The 19,830-nt window shown below is 34.4% G+C and overlaps 3 protein-coding genes and 1 long non-coding RNA gene across 4 annotated transcripts; 3 read left to right on the top strand and 1 right to left on the bottom strand.

Annotated features, from left to right (window-relative positions):
* Positions 1–96: 96 nt before the first annotated feature.
* On the top strand, positions 97–4,636 carry LOC114526341 (S-phase kinase-associated protein 2-like). Its single transcript, XM_028547923.1, has 13 exons — positions 97–496; positions 878–1,061; positions 1,235–1,343; positions 1,437–1,551; positions 1,855–1,892; positions 2,083–2,167; positions 2,270–2,331; positions 2,434–2,532; positions 2,728–2,782; positions 2,919–2,988; positions 3,339–3,390; positions 3,639–3,746; positions 4,154–4,636. The coding sequence occupies exons 1-13, from the start codon at positions 197–199 to the stop codon at positions 4,344–4,346; spliced, it is 1,470 nt and encodes a 489-aa protein (XP_028403724.1). The 5' UTR covers positions 97–196; the 3' UTR covers positions 4,347–4,636.
* An 83-nt stretch (positions 4,637–4,719) lies between these two features.
* Positions 4,720–10,324, bottom strand: LOC114526340 (LMBR1 domain-containing protein 2-like). The gene is made up of 14 exons (XM_028547922.1): positions 9,989–10,324; positions 9,434–9,651; positions 9,062–9,229; positions 8,438–8,648; positions 7,818–7,892; positions 7,493–7,659; positions 7,340–7,411; positions 7,184–7,242; positions 6,840–7,021; positions 6,637–6,770; positions 6,396–6,504; positions 6,081–6,282; positions 5,661–5,707; positions 4,720–5,411 (listed from the first exon to the last, which is right to left on the bottom strand). The coding sequence occupies exons 1-14, from the start codon at positions 10,160–10,162 to the stop codon at positions 5,136–5,138; spliced, it is 2,094 nt and encodes a 697-aa protein (XP_028403723.1). The 5' UTR covers positions 10,163–10,324; the 3' UTR covers positions 4,720–5,135.
* A 336-nt stretch (positions 10,325–10,660) lies between these two features.
* Positions 10,661–11,863, top strand: LOC114526374 (tubulinyl-Tyr carboxypeptidase 1-like). Its single transcript, XM_028547963.1, has one exon. The coding sequence runs from the start codon at positions 10,730–10,732 to the stop codon at positions 11,711–11,713; it is 984 nt and encodes a 327-aa protein (XP_028403764.1). The 5' UTR covers positions 10,661–10,729; the 3' UTR covers positions 11,714–11,863.
* A 1,144-nt stretch (positions 11,864–13,007) lies between these two features.
* Positions 13,008–14,364, top strand: LOC114526221. Its single transcript, XR_003687330.1, has 3 exons — positions 13,008–13,096; positions 13,226–13,364; positions 14,051–14,364. It is a non-coding gene; the product is annotated as an uncharacterized LOC114526221 (long non-coding RNA).
* The last annotated feature ends 5,466 nt before the right edge of the window (positions 14,365–19,830 follow it).

Raw genomic sequence — 19,830 nt, 5'->3', positions numbered from 1 at the left:
TTGAGATCATTAATGACTGTATTGACTGACCCATACAGCGTCACAAGCCCCGAAAGAGCGCATTGGTAGAAAACTGTTAACCGTCCTAAGAATGATCGATTATTTCATAACATTCTTTCTTGAAAATTAACATATTTAGCAGCTTGCCAAGTTTTTTTAAGATAATGCCCAGGCTTCTTACGGGTTGGAATTCAATATGGCGGCCAATTTGAAAAGCCTGTCTTTAGCCGCTAGTGTAGGTGATTCAAAAAATAATTTAAATTTGTTATCAAGTTCTTCCACCAATGTAGTATCTAACAAAACAATATCCCCCATCGTGGAAAACCATTATGATTTACGTTGGCCGACTACTCAGGAGCGTGATTTTACTCAAATAACTCACGAGGAGTCCAGCAGCCCAACATGCTCAACATCGAATTCCTTTTCCAATGAAGACAGTCATCATGATGTAGAAAATGCTACAGAACAAGGAGTGCAACTGAAATTATGCGCACAGGCATGTTTTTTTTTAATTGAACAGCTGTGTAAAGTGTTTTGGTTGTATAAACGTTGAAAATATTCCTAAACAACCCCCCATGCGGCCAGGCCCCATAATTTATAATTTTTTATTTCTTGTGCTTCAACAGTCATTCTTTACCAAATCCAAATGCTTGCTGTACTAATCTGTTTGTGCGATCACTGCAATATGTATTAATATTTAATAAAAAGAACTTCTCTCTGGAACTTGGGTTTATAGCATGTAGAATTATTAAGTATCCCTTGATTAATCGTTGAAAATCATTCAATAATGATTTTGAACGATCTGCCTAGGGATTCCTGAAATACTGGAAGAGAAAAGCTTACGAATGCTTTCTAAATTAATTTTCCAATTTAATAGATAGTTGAGGAAATTCAGCAAAAAAAGAAAACAAATTGTCCGAGGCCAAAGGAGATGGAAACATCTTTCAACTGTCAATATAAGAAATCTGGTAGTTTCTATGGAGAATCATCAAAAAAGAAGCTGAGACCATTGCCTTTGCTTGAGTCAGAGGAATACAATTCTCAAGAATCAGACATGATAAGTAAGGTGCATCTGTTTTTTTTATTATTATTCAAGTTGGGCCTAATTAATATAGTTATACATCCTACTTGTAAATGTATATATGATAGTCACATAAGTGATGATGATCCAAGCAAAGTATTCAGTTTTTTTGTTTATCCAAAAAAAATATAAAAGTGCAATTTTTCTTGATAGATTACTGGAATGTGTTCTCAGATGAAATTATCCTTGGGATATTTTCTTTCTTTACCAAGAAGAATATCTGTGTTTGTGCAAAAGTCTGTAAGAGATGGCGGAGACTAGCGTAAGTGGATGAGAATGGTCACCTGTCACTGCATTTACTTCATCCTTCCAAGTTTAAATTGGAGTCCTTACCTATCATAAAATTTGATGTTAGGTATGATGAAAGTATGTGGCAATCATTGGATATAACTGGGTTGACAATAAAAGAAGAAATTCTTCAAAATCTGTTCATACGGGGTGTCGTTGTTATGAGATTAGCATGGCTTGATGTAGGTCAATTATTACATAACTATCCTGAATCATTAAAATCCCTCCTGTTTTAACAATCAACATAAAATCTAGTTGATTAAACCTATTGTTGGGACAAGAAATTTAGTAGCACATATAAGGAAACTAAAGGTAAAAAAACTGATTTGATTATTCCAGAGATTTATGAGGTCATATTTGATAGTAAACACCTCTTTTCCCCTTAATCGACCCTTGATATTATATTCTTTCCCTTACAAACAAGCCCAGAATGCCCTATGATTATAATGACTTACAAATGTTATTGTTTTATTGAATCAATATAGGTCCTTTCTTTAGAGAAAACTAAATGCTACACTGAAAGGTTAGTGTTCAACATATATTTTAGTGTATTAGTTAATATTAAGAGCAAATGTACTATAAGTATATACCTGTACTATAATTAAGCCATACTATATCCATCATGCGATATGGAACCATGCTATTTAAGCCATATAATTTGTACTATATGCCTCATGTTATAATATGTCTGCATGCTATTGGTCTTCCCCTAGCAATGAAGAGTCCCCCTATGATGTGCAATATCTGGATGCTTCTTCGTGTACAATTAAAGAAAACATTCTGTCACAGTGGCTGTCTGTAAGCAAATATTCACCTTGCTATACTAGGGCATATATGTAGGTTTAACACTTTATTCCTTATCATGTATAAAGCTTATATTTCTACTGTATTGATGTTCAGAAATGTAGAAATCTGAAAAAACTCAGCTTGGAATCCTGTGCAGTTTCAAATGGTATTTTAAGGTGAATGTAAAGAATTTTCAACAAACTGATTTCACTTTAAAATGCAGTATTAAGAAAACTCTGAAACCATATTCTTATAGTTTTATCTTTCTCAATATACAGAGCTATTGGTCGTTGTAGTCAGTTATCAGTCCTCAACTTGTGTATGTGCAGTCAACTAACTAAAAGAGGTCTCAAATCTATAGCACTTGGGTGTCAAAGGTATATCAGATTCAAAATCATCAACATAGTCTGTTACGCGTATTAGATAATCTGCATCAGTAGTTAAGTAATCTAACGCTGTCCCTGCACAGACCATTCTTCCTACCCTTAGAAGTATAAGCATGTTCTGTCACTGTCGTGGCAGCTTATTTTTTAATAAAACGTAACCGCCTACTGTTTTACTTTACTTTTTAGACTAACTGAACTTAATCTTGGTTGGACAAACATGACTCCAGAGTCGATTTCAACGGTAAGATTTGTTCTTTCTGTGCATGCATGCATGATTTGTGTTTTGAAAGCTGTGCATCTCTCCAGGTATGTTTTCCTCGTAGATGCATACGTGAATACGCCCACAGACAAGTTTATTCCTTCATATAAATTATTAGGTTGCGAAAAATTTCCCCATGTTGGTGAAATTAAATTTAAGTGGTTGTCGCGAAACATTACGTGATGAAGGTGAGAAAACTTTTTATGCATGGCATCACAACAGTTGATGAAGTGTAGAGATTCCTAAGTTGAAAGAGTTGGAAGAGTGAAGTTCACTAGCTTTCGCCCACTGGGGCCGGTCGTATGAAGGTCGTATAGCGCTATCCACTGGATTGTGAGTTCAATCGCCCAAATATTTTTTTTGCTAGTCAATTTGAATTCGAACCTTCTTAATCTTGAAGTCATGTTTCTCTTTGTTCATTATTGGGTCAACTATCTACAATTTTATTACTTTTCAAGAATTTTTGCACTTACCATACACGTTACCTCGTAAGTCACCACGTAACATGACTTATTCTGCGTATTATTTGTTCTTGCAGCTGTGTCAGATCTTCTCACTACGTGCCATAACCTTATATGTCTAGATCTAAGGTACAGAATTGAAATTTAATGTATAATTTGTGTAATATTATTGACAAACGTTAGTTTTCATGAAAGAGTGCAATTTCATTTGTAGTTTCGAACCATTTCGATGAAAATTTGACGAAAATTACTTAAAATTCCTGGAATTTTGAAATTTTTCATGATTTTATCTGTTTAATTGTATTTTTTTCATGTAACGAATGTCATAATCTCACTTCGTTGTGTTGTTAAACGCCTTATATTCTCTTGTTTTTAAGTGATTGCATTGACATTAGCGAACGGTCTGTTAAATCTATTGTGAAACATGGCAAAATAAAACATTTGGCGCTGAGTCGATGCTACGGAATCACTCCAAAAAGTTTAGAGTAAGGGGCTCTTGTATTTGCAATTTTCCTCTTCAATTTTCTTTTAAGGGCCTGTTCACCCGGCGAGTCATCCCGGCTAGGCGAGGTAAAAAGCACATCACATCAATGACTTAACCTGATTAGTCTTTCATTATATGCAGTTTTCACCTCGCCTAGCCGGGATAACTGGCTCCATGTAAACAGGCCCTAATTTCCTTACGATACCAACGGATGCAACTCGACATTTACCAGAGAGCGAAAGCTATAGTGTCGTTGTTAGGATGTGATTTCCTTCAAGAAGGCGATAAAGATTACATTTCTTTTCATATCTTTATTTAAACGAAATTTAAAACATGGTTCACGAGATTGGTCTAAAGAAATACAAATGATCGATTTGTAGACTAAAATTATATTATTTCTGTTTTTAGATCTTTATCATTGTTGAAGTCATTGTGCTCATTACAGGTATACGGATTCCTAACTAACCCTGGGCTAAGTGTTCTAAAGAAAGTGTTGAAAGGGATAGATATAAACAAAAATATGTTTTCCACCATCGCTCGACCTACAGGGAGTGTGTATAAACAAACAATATGGGGCATCAAATGTTTAGGAATTGGTTAGCTTGAGATTAGTTTCAGAAATTTTTTATTAAGAATTTTTTATTAAGAAGTACACGGGTTTTGTTTGTAAATATATGGTTTTCAGATTATTAAACCAACCGACTTGTTGTCACGGAAACTAAATCGCTTCGCATATTGTGCATGTTTTGTGGTGTGAACTTTCGCGTATTAGCTCTGTTGCCGACAAAATCGATCTCGGATTGGTCTTGTGGGCCTAAGACTAAGGTCACGTACATCTCGAATCGATCTTATGGCTAGCTGAGTGTGCACATGCAGACTCTATATGCATAAAAAAATCATTGACTGTTGTGATTATGATCTTTGAACAGCCATATCATTTCCGCACAATAGAAATAAATAAACAAATTGAAAAATAATAGTTAATATGGATATCAATGATTCTCAATGTGACCTTTCTCAATAAAAACCTTTTTTACTCGACACATTCTTTTTTCTATCGCCAGAATGACAATCTTTTATCCCATACAACTATAATTGTATCATGAGAAATAGTCCTTATAATCAACTGTCTTGTGTATAGCCAAATTATCTTAAAAGAGGACAGGCTAACATTTCCCATGTCATATTGATATAATTCTAAAATATTTATGGCAATATTTAGAATAGCTCAAGCTATTCATAATTGTCAATTTGGCTTTCTACTTTTCAAGGTAGAAATGCCTTAAGTATAGCAAGGAATGAAATGCCTCCTTAGCATGCAATGGGTGGTGTACAATTCATAGAAATAATTATTCTATTAATTATGCTTAAATAATTTATAAAAAAATGATTAAATATCATCAAAGACATTCTTTGGAACAGAACGATCAGATCTGGCTGGTGAATATCGTGACGTTGAATATTGCTCATCAACATCAGATAATAATTCAATGCGATCATCATCGTGTCTGGAAGGTTTCAAATATCGAGCAATATTTCTCTCACCAACCAATCTCGTGGACGAACCGGCAACTATAGGTGTTGGATCAACGCTAATATCTTGAGAACTCTCTCCTCTGTTTTTATTCAATTTATCTTTCAATTCTTGTCCACGACTTGTCCAACGCTAAACGAAGAAAAATAGATTTCAAAATAATTCTGAGAATAGATTTGCAGACACACACTGCACTCATTCACTGACCTCTTTCAAAAAGACTAGATTATTAATGCTCAAGATATAGCATCCAAAATCCAATAATATTCAAACTTTCTGTGGTCATAATTATACCTCCCATTGTGTAGAGTCTACGTAGCATATCTACGTATAGCACATAGTTAACAAAACTTTTTTGTAAATAAAAAAATGTTCAATTACTTGTCTGGTATCGCCAGGGTTGATTGAAATATCTCTTTCACGTTTCTCTGTAAAATTAAGTAATTTTCAATACTCAAAATTAAATTAAATTACATTCTTTCATGAAAGCAAACATTTGGACAGATAAAATCATACTTTGAAAAATTTCAAAAACACGATAAGTTGTGTGCAATTGTCATTCTGATGAATGCAAAAGAGGGCCTATGCCACAATCCTCATTTGTATTGTTCAGGGCGGAATTTTAAATGTCACGTTTCTACGTGTGTTCATACTTTCACATACGCCAGGGTACGAACCGTACACGACAAATCGCATAGTGTAAATGGGTCTTACGAAAAAGCCTAGTTATTTTTCGCCGATTTTTCGAAGTTTTAAGCTATTGATAAATAATGAAAGCCCCATGAATAACAATCATCCTACCCCTTCTAACTAAATCTTTTCCTTCTGTGACGTAATCAACCGACACGTCATCTTCGACGATAAAAGCTTGAAATCCTAAGCAGTTCATACAACGTGAACCCAAACTGAAATATGTCGCTAGACAAACTAGGAGAATACTCATTGGATAATAGATATTAAAACCATTCGCTATGAATTCGAGAACATCCATATGACCCATTATCTATAGAAGAAAAGGAAAAACGTGCTTCATATTAATTAAGGTTTAATAATTTTGCCTCTCATAAAATGACACTTTCGTAGACTAGTTGTGAACGTATAAATGCAGTTACTGACCGAAGTAAAAGCAGTGTCTTCCAGCTTGAGTTTCCCGGCAATATGACTGTCAAGATGGATCACACTCAGAAAATTCAGACATAAAGCGTAGGTCAGTCGACTTAGTATCCTAAAACATGAACAGTTACATTCAATAAATTTATGGACGGTAATGATATTAGCCAATTAGGTCTAAATACTTAGCCTGCTAAGGTGTTAGGTAAAAATATACAATTCAATCATAATCAGATCACACACTTACAGTCCACTGAATAGCAAGCTGTTTGGATCAGTTTGATGATGTGGAGCAAAATAGTAATAATTGAAGATGCGAATTCTGAACACGGTATAGTAAGCACAGACACACATGTACGTAATGGTTACCCAGGACACCAACTAAAGTATGAAAAAGTATGATATTAAAACTGGCAACATTTCAACACTAGTCTCGCAAAATTACTTTACCTCAACATAGAAATAAAAGTATCCTTTTTGAGCTTCATATATGAAAATAGCAAATAGCGATAATCTCGGCTCCACAATAAAGAAAGTGACTTCTGACCAAATCAATGCCACGCTCAAGATGGCCAATATGACAGCAAAAATACGCAGACACCAAGGTTTTAGCCAAACTTTCCAATACCATTCTTAACAAAAAAGTTTTGTTCCGCTTCGTGTGATGATATATCATCATTCGGAGCAAGTGTATACTGTGCTACAGTTTTATACACCTACGAACTACGAAGGCAATCAAGCGTCAATCCAAGCTGTAAATCAACCAAGCAATAATGTTTTCTTTACATACTTACCAAAAGAAGGTGGTAAACGGATCAAAATATCATGTCGATCTAATGCAGACTTGTAAACTCTAAACAAAAAATTGTTTAATCAAATGCGATGCTGATTAACCTATTTCGTTTTCTAAGGACTTCCAGAACACTGCAAGAAATCCTCCTTAAACTCACCTTTCTCGATTTCTAGTATTCTTTTCCAAATCTTCCAAATAAAACGCTTTTTCAATAACACGGTTCCATTGACTGTAAGGAAAAAAACTCGCTCGCACCGGATGATAGAACAACATTTTAGCAAATTTCAGCATATTTTTATTTAATGCTCACCATCTTGCTTTCCTTGTTATTTGAGTCTGAGCAATCACCTGTCTGTGTAGTTTCACAAGATCTTTTTCCTCGTATATTTCTCGTATTCTGTCACCACCTCTCCCATCTTGATAGTCCACGAAGTCATCTGTTCCTCTGTTAAACGATTCTTGATCTCTTTCTGGACACTTTAATATATTTTAAACAAAACATAATGTATTTATGGTATCAGTAGACTTGCTCCAAGTTGAGTTGGGTTTTAAGTAGATCTATCCAGCGAGTACTGAGGTCCTGAGGTTATTGTTAGATCGGATCCATTCAACCAATTTTACAGTTAATACCTTACCTTGCTCATAATAACCTCGAGATGTTTTCTAAAGCGATGATTATATCTAATCGACTCACAGGCCTTTCGAACATCCTAATTTTGAAGAGACAAAATAACCGATTATTGAAGACCAATTTTCAGAAAATGATACTTGAAAATGAAGACAATGATAAGACTGCCAAACTTTAAAAGATGATCTTATAAGGATGATCTTAAAAGAGATCTGGTAAAAATTTGGAGCATCAATTTAAATTTATCTGGACATAAAATATTCTATTCTTGAGTGCAGGGACGCCGGGTCAGCAGAGCCAGCTGCCCCTCTTGAAAGCAGAGGAAAGGACGCAGAACGTTGCTCTTTCAACGTAAAGGATTGCATTGCAATTTGTTAATAAATCAGGTTTAGGCAACTCTACCAATACAGCCAACAAGCTTCAAGATGAATCCAATCAATCATTTGGTGGAAAACTCCCAAACAACGAAAATATCGAACAGAGAGAAAACGCAATGAGACAAAATTCAACTTGACGTTTTGCAAACAAAGCAATCCCTAGCGTGCGTCAATAGAAAAATGACGAAAATCTCCCCACCCCTCTGGTCTTCATATCGTTCCAGCAACCCTGCTTTTATAAACCCCTTACAGTTAAAACTTCGTTTAATTTCTCCTCTGCTTCTTCCTTCTCGGTGCTCATCTTGGAGACATTGAAATAGACATGTGCAAGTAGGTATTCCAGATTTGAAGAATGCCATACAGTTCTTGGTACCTCAACTAGACCATACCCCATGAGAAACACCAACAGCAGCAGGCCCCAGGTATTAGAAGCTGTTATACCAATGAGTTTGAGTTGTGTACTAGAAATTATTAGCACAAAACTTAATACAGGACAACAATCTGTATCAACATATTATCCTGGGACAACATTCCTCATTTCTCCTCATTCCTCATTCAACATTTCTTAGTGCATGTTTCATTCAAGTGACCTCTACATCTGTAACTTTTACCTCCATGTATTTTCTCATGACCTGGTAATTTGAAATCATTTTTATTCATATTTACCTAACTTGCTATAATATATTTTTCTCCCTACAGATTTGTTAAATGTATATTCATGTCTCTATGTCTCTGTCACATATAGTATGCTATGTGCATTGGTCATCCATCAAGAGCAAGTTTATGTATTGTAATTATAGTATGATAGCATATAATGTAATGTCTGATCCCTTATATTATAAGCCTTCAAAACAAAATCCACTTAAATACTTGCCCATTCAAATGAAGGTCTGGATGGAAGATGACATAGAGTAATAAACCAACAAAGATGATAAGGTAGCTACCATACCAAAGGGCATTTTCAAACAAGGCAGTTTTAATCTTGCCTTTTACTGTAAAATCTCCAGCATAGGAATATGATTGCATTATTGGCAAGACAATCCTAAAAAGAGAATTTGTTCAGTGAATAAAATAAAAATTCAGCTGTTGATGTTTTTTTACTATAGTGAAAATCTAAAATAATAAGGTTGTATTTCTCTATGTATTAAGTAAAATAATAAACTTGAACAAAATGCAAGCAGAATTTTATAGTGCTGCATACATCATGCAACAATGGAAACAAACAGTTATAGTCAAGCTTTTTTACCATGATAATATTTGTGATGACCAATAAACCACAAGCCAAAGATTAGGAAGGACATCTTCTGGCATGAAACTCCATGGTTTTTGACATGGCATATAATAGGATGTGTTCACTTCTCCATGAGTGGGTAATTTAGTTGTATTTGAGTCATTCTTTGGTGTAGAGGGATGAATGTTAATCGATGGTGAACTATGATCTTTTAGACATTGACGGTAGAATGCCTACATAGAGATAAAAAAACCCTGATAAAAAAAATCCAACAAAATGATATAATAACATAACATAATGCCATTATTCTATCCACTTCTAGGTGCATATGGTGCATTTCAAATATTATTAAACTGAAGTATAACTGAAACCTGGCAAGTAGGTTAAAATATAACTACTAGTACTACCTCACAATAAAATCCTACAAACCAGATTTTCCAAAGGCTATGTATTTATGTATGCTTATTTTCATCAATTTTAATACGGTATATAAATATCACTGCTAATGACCGAATGTACTGTGTAAACTATGTGATTAGGTGGAGAATAATTCAATAATATTTTACTTACCGATGATACATCTAGTGGCAAAACAAAGATTATCAAAAATGAGAAGAACCATGATGTAAAGACAGCTCCGGTAACAATATAATGTTGTTTTCTTAAATTTCCATACTGATGTAACACATACAACGTAACAAGGCAAACTAAAATAACTTCTACTGTAAAAGGAGCCACACTCATCTCCTGTGTATCACAACAGAAACTTACGAAATGATATGAATTCCATACAGCTCAATAGGACATTGTTTTGAGGAATTTTAGCCGGGAACAAAGCGGAAAAACGGTATTAAATAAGAGAATAAAATTATGTTAATAAAAGATCAAAAAAGACAAAAATTGCAAATCAAACAAAAACACTGGGTACCAGTCTTCAAACGGCCATTCAAAACTCCAAGAGACTATTGAGAATTCCAGCAAAAAATACTTTAGTAAAATCTTTAGTAATGCAAAAATACTTTCGGAATTGCTTTCAACCTAAACAATTGGGTTACTTAGTATACGTCCTAACTATCAATTGTATCAACTAAACTATTTCTGTGATGTTTAAATTTCCAGTTTTCCTATTTCGGCGGTTTTTGTACCGATATTTTTTTCGCAATACTTTCACCGCAAAATTAGAATTTAATTAATTAATTATTATGTAATTATGTTAATTATAAAAGCCTAGGCAACGTTAAGAGCAACAACGCTTCGAAGCATTTTGACTATTGATATTTAAAAGTGGCAATTGCTGCTATATTTTTTGGCATGAAATCTTCTCCTACTTCTGTCACATTTAGAAGCACTGTAAATTCTGAGAATGTATTAAACGAATCTCGCCGATCAGTGGAGTTAGATTCACACAGCGGTGAAGAATCGTCAACTAGCAATGATTCGGAAGAAACAACTACCCGGGACAGACTGTGCGTGGATAAAAGAGGTAAAGAAAGACCTCCATTAGGGTTTTATATAAACCGAACTGGTTTTCCTATTAAGGATTACGTTTGGGAGAGAATGTGGCAACATGTACAAAATGTCCACCCCAATGGATTTGGAATGTCGATGAAAATTCGCGGAAATGTAACTTTGCCCAAAGTGCCTGTTCCAAATTTACCAAATTTTACATATGGCATGGATGTTTCGACGAAGTTAGAACTGATTCAAAAGTACCTTTCTGAATTGAAGTACAATCACACTGGGACTCAATTCTTTGAGATACGAAAAGATAGACCATTGTGTGGTTTGATGGAGTCAGCAAAAGAAATGATCAGAGAATCTCTACCAATCAAATGTTTAGAGGCGACTATACTTGCTTTGCATCTTACGAATGGAATAGCTGGTCTACAAAGATTTACAATTGGTTTCAAGACTCAAACTAACACAACCTGGTTAAGTCATGTTGTTTTGGGCTTGTACTATAATGGGAAATTTGGAGCTCTTGGCTTGAGTCGTAGAGATGATCTCATGTACAAGGCACTTCAGTTTAAAACTTTACCTGACCTTATTGAGAATTATAAGACATGTTACAACAAATATTTTCATGTTTTAAAAAGGATTAAGATCAGTTATCCCGTGGCGCATGATCCGCATAGCTGTGAACGAATAAACTGGAAATATTTGACAATCAGTGTGGACAAAGTGGCTAAAGAGAAGAGAGTAGCAATGCTGGAAAGATATTCACGAGAGTTGAAGACTATGTCTCTTGGTTTTAGTAATAGTCCACAGTTTGCTAATGGAAAAGAATTCTTGTAGATGTCTGAAAATTGATTAGCTATTTAATTTAATAGCACCCTTACTGAATGTAATAATATATTTATATGAGAATTCTGTATGAAGAAAACTAGAACTTTGATAAAATAAACTGAAATATATATTACACCCAGACATGTGTGGTATCCTGATCTCTAACTACAACCAGAAAAATAAGTGCATGTTTCGAAAAATCAGTCATTTTTATCATTGGGTGTGTCTGGCCTTGTTAACTATGGCGATTGAAGCCTTTTTTCACTCTGAGTAACTTGGCATGCAAGGAGTTTTAGATTTTTCAAAATAAAAGAAAAATCATTGACCCCGGGGGTACGAGGCGAGATATCTCTATCCTGATTAGTGATCATCGTTGATTTCATCGTTGAAAACAATACATTTGAAAGCCTAAATACATTAAATACAATGACCATATGAAAACTAAAAAATGTCAAAATTATCAGTAAAATCTGCAGCGGGGGAACCGCAAAGGTAAAATCCATGCTCAGCGTTCGTATTGGTAGCCGTTCGTATAGGTATAGGTGAGCGTGGATAATATTGTGCCGGTATGGGTACCAATTTTACTTGTGTTAACTAAATTTTCAAACTATTTTCAAACTTTCAAATCTTAGTCCTTACTTTAGCACTATACATAGTTCATAACTAACTACGTGCCACCAGATACAGCCTTTTGACAAATACACAGAAAGTTATTCTCATGACCTAAACGGCATTGCACCAAAAAAGGTAAAATGCAGCCGTTGTAACAATGATTGGGAATTGCTATGACAATGGTTATTATAATTATATTCAATTTTATTGGCATAAGTAATTACGGCTTTTCAAGCGTCGTGCTTCAATTATGAGCTGAAGGCATTAAGAACAATAAATAAATCATAATCATTTAAGATCTCTCATTACCTATTTGTTTTAAATGCCTCCTTAGGCCAAGTTATACGTCGCATTTTGGTCGGTTCGAATCCAATTCAAACAATAGATAATGACAAATGAAAATTAACCCCATTAAGCTTCATTATCATCTCATTATCTATTGTTCGAATTACATTCGACGCCACCAAAATGCGATGTATATAACCTAGCTATAATATCGATAGCCTCGAGTTGACTTCACTTTGTCGATTGGTCAATTTAAAATATCAAACCAATCACCTGCGTTCATTTTTACCGATGATGCTGCTTAGCCAATGAAATGCACACATTCCAGGGCATACAATGCATACATGCATACTGAATTCTAACTCCCAAGTCCCAAAGTCAGGTTTATCCACTTGACAAGAATACATTGCAAGAACCAGGCGTTTTTGAAATGCGCGCTGAGAAGGGTTTCAGAACTGCTATCTCACTTCTCCAGGGAAATCTTCAAATAAACTGGTGAGTATTTTATCTTTGTTAGGGTCTCTTATATATGTTTTATAGCAGTTAGATCCTTATGCGCACCTGTATTTTTCATTGGACGATTGATTGCTCCTTTATATTCAATCTACGTTTTTCTGTTAATAGACAAATGCTTGTTTGAAATCTGACAGCGAAGCTGCTTGTTAAGATGACTTTCAAAATAAGGATGTGCTTAAAAATTGAACAACCATTCGAGATCGCCTCCAGGAATCTCAACAAAGGACGTCGCCGCTATTTCACTGATGTAAGTATGTTTAAAGTTGTTGATGCATGGTTTGATCCAACTTAATTGAGGACTGAATTAAGCTATGCCGCTCCCTAATGTTGCCTTCGAACCAGATTCAGGCCAGATTTTGCGTGTACTATTAATAAAACAAACACTAGTCAAAACCCATCGGATAAAACATGAGACAGGACTATATGTACGGCAATTTTGACCGGCAAGATTGTTGCATTATCAAAATTAAAAAGGCCGGTTAATAGTCTACTGCCTTAGCAGCTACGCTTTTAAACCCGTGGAGCAACTTTCACAAGCACGAAAGTGTTTCTAATCGGCACTGCATGTTTTACAAATTTCGACCTTATCGCTTCAGTGAAAACGATAAAAAATGTCCTGGGGTTAGATTAAAGTGAAAAATAAGGACGTAAAAGCATAAACTGGCAACACCTAAATACGAAATACTAGAAAGGAATAACGGACTTTCTGAAATCACCCAGGATTGAAATGGATTGTAAAATGTTCCAAAATAATAAAAATTGAATGCATGCATGCATGGTTAATTTCATGGGGCAGACCAAGCCCCTGTTTACATCATTGACATTATACTAGGTTCTGACCAGCCTGTGAAGGCTTTACGTAGTATAGAACAATGTAGAAAGGAGAATTTGATTTGAGAGCTAAAATATAGCTATTTTCCTATTCTTTTGCAGGTTTGCAGTTAGCACATCAAACGTGAACTTTTGTGACTTCATCTTAGCCAAACCAGACTATTGAGCAGACCAACTTCCAAAAACATGGATGCAATTATACCCAGTCGATACAACTTAATTTGACTTACAGTCGAATTTGATGCTGGTTATAAACTGACTTTATAAGCGAACAGTTTTAAAACACGAGGTCCGAAGCGACTCGTAGAGCGTCGTCTGAGCCAAAGAGACGACGTTTAATTGAGAAAGACGGTGGATCCTATGAAAACGACAACCGAACAGCGTACAAAAGGACGACCATGCAAACAGCATCGCTATGCTATGTAAAGAACGAGGATATTGCCTACGACTAACCGCAATGCCATACAAAAGACGAGGATTAAATATTATCTACGAAAAGCGAAATGTGAACGACGACCGCACGACGACGACCAGCAGAAACGCCGACCAACAGCAGAAACGCCGACCAACAGCAACGCCATGCAAAAAACCGATGATTACAGTGCGACTACGAAGTAGATGACCTGGCTTTCAAAGTTTGTGTTTTATTTTTTGTGGGGGCCCCTTAGGAATTCTTAAAAGCGGAATTAGTTCGGTCGAACGCAGTTCGGTCGATAAGCGGCGGTCAAACGCAGTTCGGTACCGGTGACTTCGGTCAATAAGCGGTTCGGTCAATGAGCGGTTATATATAGGCATGAAGGGTGGGCCCCATGAATTTCGGACTGTAAGAAATATTGCTAACTTCATGAACATTCATTTGTAAATATAAAGTAAATACAAGAATAAGTTTCTTTCGGACTATAAGAAAAATAGTCAAACGTACAATACGCAGCTATCATTAATATATATAGGCATGAAGGGTTGGGCCCCATGAATTTCGGACTGTAAGAAATATTGCTAACTTCACGAACATTGTAAATATAAAGTAAATACAAGAGTAAGTTTCTTTCGGACTACAATAAATATAGTCAAACGTACAATACGCGGCTATCATACATAGGCATGAAGGGTTGGGCCCCATGAATTTCGTAGTGTAGAAAATATTGCTAACTTCATGAACATTGTAAATATAAAGTAAATACAAGCATAAAATTCTTTCGGACTGTAAGAAATATGGCTAACTTCATGAACAATTGTAAATATATAAAGTAAGATTGGAATATAAGACATAAGGACAGTTACATAAAGGTTGTAAATATAAAGTAAATAGAAGCTTGATTTAAGTTGTAATGAGATAGTGTTTTTTTAAAGGAGGAATGGATGGATATACCAAAGCTTTTATGACATAAGAGAAAAAGAGGAGGAAAAATAAAAAATGTTAAAAAATCCATATAGCAAAATATGTTATGTGGTAAGTAAAAAAGAACCTATTGCAAGTAAGTGATAAAGGTTTTTGTAAATAAAAAATTGCTGTTAATAGAAATACTGTAGTTAAAAAAGAAAGCATAATCTATAATTTTATAGGATATGGCTTCTTAAAACAAAAATGTAACTAGAAATAACTAGGACTTTCCATTTCAGGGTAGTTAGTTACGCACCTTTTTTTCAGGGTAGTCAAAATGTAGACAAACGATCCAGGCAACTGGACATATGCATAAACCTTGTTAATATAAAGTAAAACAAGCGTAGTTTAAGGATGCTGAAGCTATGAAGACGGATGGCACAAACTTCGATCGTGGCTACTTCTTCAACTAACACCTCTTTTCTCTTTTTTAGGATACTAACTCCATTTTCTTTTTTAGAATATTAACTTCATTTTCTTTTTTAGAATATTAACTCCATTTTCTTTTTTAGAATATTAACTCCATTTTCTTTTTTAGAATACTAACTCCATTTTCTTTTTTAGAATACTAACTCCATTTTCTCTTTTAGGATATACTAACTCCATTTTCTTTTTTAGGATATACTAACTCCATTTTCTTTTTTAGAATGCTAACTTCATTTTTTTTTAGAATGCTAACTCCATTTTCTTTTTTAGGATATACTAACTCCATTTTCTTTTTTAGGATATACTAACTTCATTTTCCTTTTTAGAATGCTAACTCCATTTCCTCTTTCAAAATACTAATTCCATTTTTCTCTTTTAGAACACTAACACCTCTGTTCTCTTATTTAGGGTACTAACTTACTTCATACTATTTTTGTCTCTTTTCTAGGGTAGTTAATAGTCTCACTAACAATTCTATTTTAGGGTTACTAACTCCCTATGTCATACTACTTTTGTCTCATTTCAGGGGTGATGATTAGCCTCAAGGTAAGGTTACTAACATCTTTTTCAGATTGATTTCTGTGATGCCGACAAATAAGAGCCAAAGCAAGACTCGAAATAAAAGAAAATTTCTGATTAAAGCCTAGTCTATGGCCACCCCGGAGGCGAAGAAAGAGATTTATTCCAGAGAACCGTATATAGAATGAGCTGCAGTGAAGTCTTTTTTATTTGGGAAGACGTTTGAAATACAATACATTTTTCTCTTTTAGAACACTAACACCTCTATTCTCTTATTTAGGGTACTAACGTATTTCATACTATTTTTGTCTCTTTTCTAGGGTAGTTTATAGTCTTACTAACAATTCTATTTTAGGGTTACTAACTCCCTATGTCATACTACTTTTGTCTCGTTTCAGAGGTGATGATTAGCCTCAAGGTAAGGTTACTAACATCTTTTTCAGATTGATTTCTGTGATGCCGACAAATAAGAGCCAAAGCAAGACTCGAAATAGAAGAAAATTCTGATTAAAGCCGGCCACCCCCGAGGCGAAGAAAGAGATTTATTCCAGAGAACCGTATAGAATGAGCTGCAATGAAGTCTTTTTTATTTGGGAAGACGTTTGAAATACAATACTCAAGAAGAAAATAGATTCAAGACTCGAGATTCCAGATTCCAAGGTTTACACCCTCAAAGAAGTAAGAACCACTGAACTTGCTATATTAGTTTACTCAAAAATAAGTATAATAAACGTTATTCTTGTCTCACTGTGTGAAGCAGTATTGATGTGTTGTGGTAAATATTCATTCTTTTCTTAATTGTATCTTACAGATCAAAATGGCCATTTTTTTCGTGTTGATTCAAACGGCGGTTTCTCGAAGACGTTTCTCGTGCTGCGTGAGTCGTGGTTTTTACGCAATGAATTTTACTTCAACATGTCGAAATGAACTCTCAGACGTTTTAGATAATGACAGTAAACCTAATTAGGTACAATGCATGTTACTGTGAGAAGTATATATAATTCACAGTTTTTTATGCATGTTACACAATTGCTTTTTGTTTTTGACTCTTCACAATTCCCAGTGCTCTAGAAACGCCAATCAAGCAGAAGTCCACCATAAGGGCTCGTGTGACTTGTGTTATGAAAAAAGCATGTGAACGCTATAATTCCGGCCATTGATTTTCACTATGAATTCCATCCTGTTTGGCTGAAATGTTTGCAGTATAAACGTTCAACTTAGGGTGCGCAAAAAAACAGTCTAGGTTCAGTAATAAACCGTAAACCTAAACTAAAAGTTAAACCTAATCAGTAAATCTAAATCTCTAGGTTATTGTAGGCATTACAGTCATTGAGGATCCGATATATTCATAGTGAATTTGCTCTTGAAATTTTTTGATATTTCGGCTTTTTTTTCCTGTCGTTTTCTGTCAATACACTGACGAAAGAGCACTGGGATATTTTGAAAGTTTAACACTTAAATTTCGATAGAAACAGGGCGATCGATTCGTGTCCAGAAAAAACAAAAAAGTGTATAAGTGATTAAAACCGAAGTCTTATCATTAACACTTTGTTTGCTTTCATGGTTGCAAAGACTCGCAGCAATGTCTTGCTTTTACTGCAGTATGGGTTAAAGAAAGCTATTATTATGATTGAATCAGTTTGTCAGTGTATATACAGTAATATGAATACTTGTAGTAACTAGTAAACGATATTCTTTTTACAAGAAAAACAATTGTAATTTAACCGTGAATTACTCCATGCAAAAATGTATGTAAATTATATTATACCGATGAGGGCATTTGTAAAATATAGTAACCAGGCAAAGTTTGTTCATCTGAGAGTTCTTTAATATGCATTGAACATATATTTTAGAATTGACTTAATATACTAGTTTTACTTCACCTTTACTTACTTAATTTTTTGAACTGGATTCTTACTTGAAAATTTGAGTGTTTTTGTCGAGACAATAAGAAATTGTGCCGGAGACGGGGAAGGATTTTTCTTGGGCTAGCTTGCCTCGACACGGGCGAAAAACAAATACATTTCTTTGGCGGAGACGAGAAAAATTTTAGTAGCCCAAGCTATTAGACAAAGTGGCCCAAGACAAACTCCTCCCGTCCCCGAAAAAACTAGGAAAATTTTAAAAAAGTGAAGTTTTGAAATTTGTCAAAGTATGATTTTATGTGTTCTGATGTATTGTTTTCATGAAAGAATGCAATTCTAATTAATTCTGAAGCATTTCCACTTATTTTCAACCGAACTTTGAAATTTCAAAAAAATTAACGAAAATTAGGATTTTTCCTTTGGTCCCCCGTTGCGGATTTGGGTGAAATTATGAAATTTATCAAAGTATGATTTTATGTGTTCAAATGTATTGTTTTCATGAAAAAATGCAATTCTAATTAATTCTGAAGCATTTCGACGTATTTTCAACCGAACTTTGAAATTTCAAAAAATTGACGAAAATTAGGATTTTTCCTAATCGGTCCCCCGTTACCGATCTCGCTGAAATTTTGAAATTTATCAAAGAATGATTTTATGTGTTCAAATGTATTCTTTTCATGAAAGAATGCAATTCTAATTAATTCTGAAGCATTTCGACGTAATTTCAACCGAACTTTAAAATTTCAAAAAATTGACGAAAATTAGGATTTTTCCTAATCGGTCCCCCGTTACCAATCTCGCTGAAATTTTGAAATTTATCAAAGTATGATTTTATGTGTTCAAATGTATAGTTTTCATGAAAAAATGCAATTCTGATTAATTCTGAACGATTTCCACGTACTTTCAACCGATCTTTGAAATTTCAAAAAATTGACGAAAATTAGGATTTTTCCTAATCGGTCCCCCGTTACCGATCTCGCTGAAATTTTGAAATTTATCAAAGTATGATTTTATGTGTTCAAATGTATTGTTTTCATGAAAAAATGCAATTCTTATTAATTCTGAAGCATTTTGACGTATTTTCAACCGAACTTTGAGATTTCAAAAAATGAGGAAAATTTTTCAGTTTGGTCCCCCAATGTCGATTTGCCCGAAATTTCGAAATTCATCAAAATATGATTTTATGTGTTCAAATGCATTGTTTCATGAAAGACGTTTCAAAGTAACCTAACCTCAAAACTCGTCAATTTGGGCCAAAATAGTAAGAGTTACCCCTTGCCATTGATCATATTTTGGAACATTGAAAAATCTCTTGAAATTGAAAATTCTCTTTGGTTTTGAGGATATTTGGTTAGTTCTTCGAAAAATCGCAAATTTTGGCCAAAATAGTATGGGGTACCCCATAACATTTTGGCCAAAAATGACGAATTTTCAAAATTTTCTAAGAATTTGCTAACACGCTGAAAATGAGTTAAAATATTTACTAAGTCTAATACATTTGTTTTTTTCGAAATTAGTTGGTTTTTGGAAAATTAAAATTAAAATTAAAATTCGCCAAGGGTACCCCTTAGTACCATTTCGGTGTGATTTGGAAGCTTTTATTCAGCTAAAAGGCTCCTCTGCCTTTAGGAAAGACTGTAAATTTAATAAAATTTGAAATAAAAAAATTGAAAAAAAATTCTCCGCGTTCA

Source organism: Dendronephthya gigantea, unplaced genomic scaffold (genome assembly GCF_004324835.1).
Source record: "Dendronephthya gigantea isolate DGI-Jeju-01 unplaced genomic scaffold, DenGig_1.0 000038F, whole genome shotgun sequence".
Taxonomy (NCBI): Eukaryota; Metazoa; Cnidaria; class Anthozoa; order Malacalcyonacea; family Nephtheidae; genus Dendronephthya; species Dendronephthya gigantea.
This window is presented reverse-complemented; position numbering and strand designations above follow the sequence as displayed.

Bases quoted from the DNA above. Each gene is read 5' to 3' on its own strand.
- LOC114526341 (XM_028547923.1), top strand. From the start codon at position 197: ATGGCGGCCAATTTGAAAAGCCTGTCTTTAGCCGCTAGTGTAGGTGAT. The intron at 2,332-2,433 runs GTGAATGTAAAG...CTCAATATACAG, and splicing joins GTTTCAAATGGTATTTTAAG to AGCTATTGGTCGTTGTAGTC. The intron at 2,989-3,338 runs GTGAGAAAACTT...TTGTTCTTGCAG, and splicing joins CGAAACATTACGTGATGAAG to CTGTGTCAGATCTTCTCACT.
- LOC114526340 (XM_028547922.1), bottom strand. From the start codon at position 10,162: ATGAGTGTGGCTCCTTTTACAGTAGAAGTTATTTTAGTTTGCCTTGTT. The intron at 8,649-9,061 runs GCAAGTATTTAA...AATAATTTCTAG, and splicing joins CCAGACCTTCATTTGAATGG to TACACAACTCAAACTCATTG. The intron at 7,412-7,492 runs GTGAGCATTAAA...TTTTCCTTACAG, and splicing joins ATAACAAGGAAAGCAAGATG to TCAATGGAACCGTGTTATTG.
- LOC114526374 (XM_028547963.1), top strand. From the start codon at position 10,730: ATGAAATCTTCTCCTACTTCTGTCACATTTAGAAGCACTGTAAATTCT.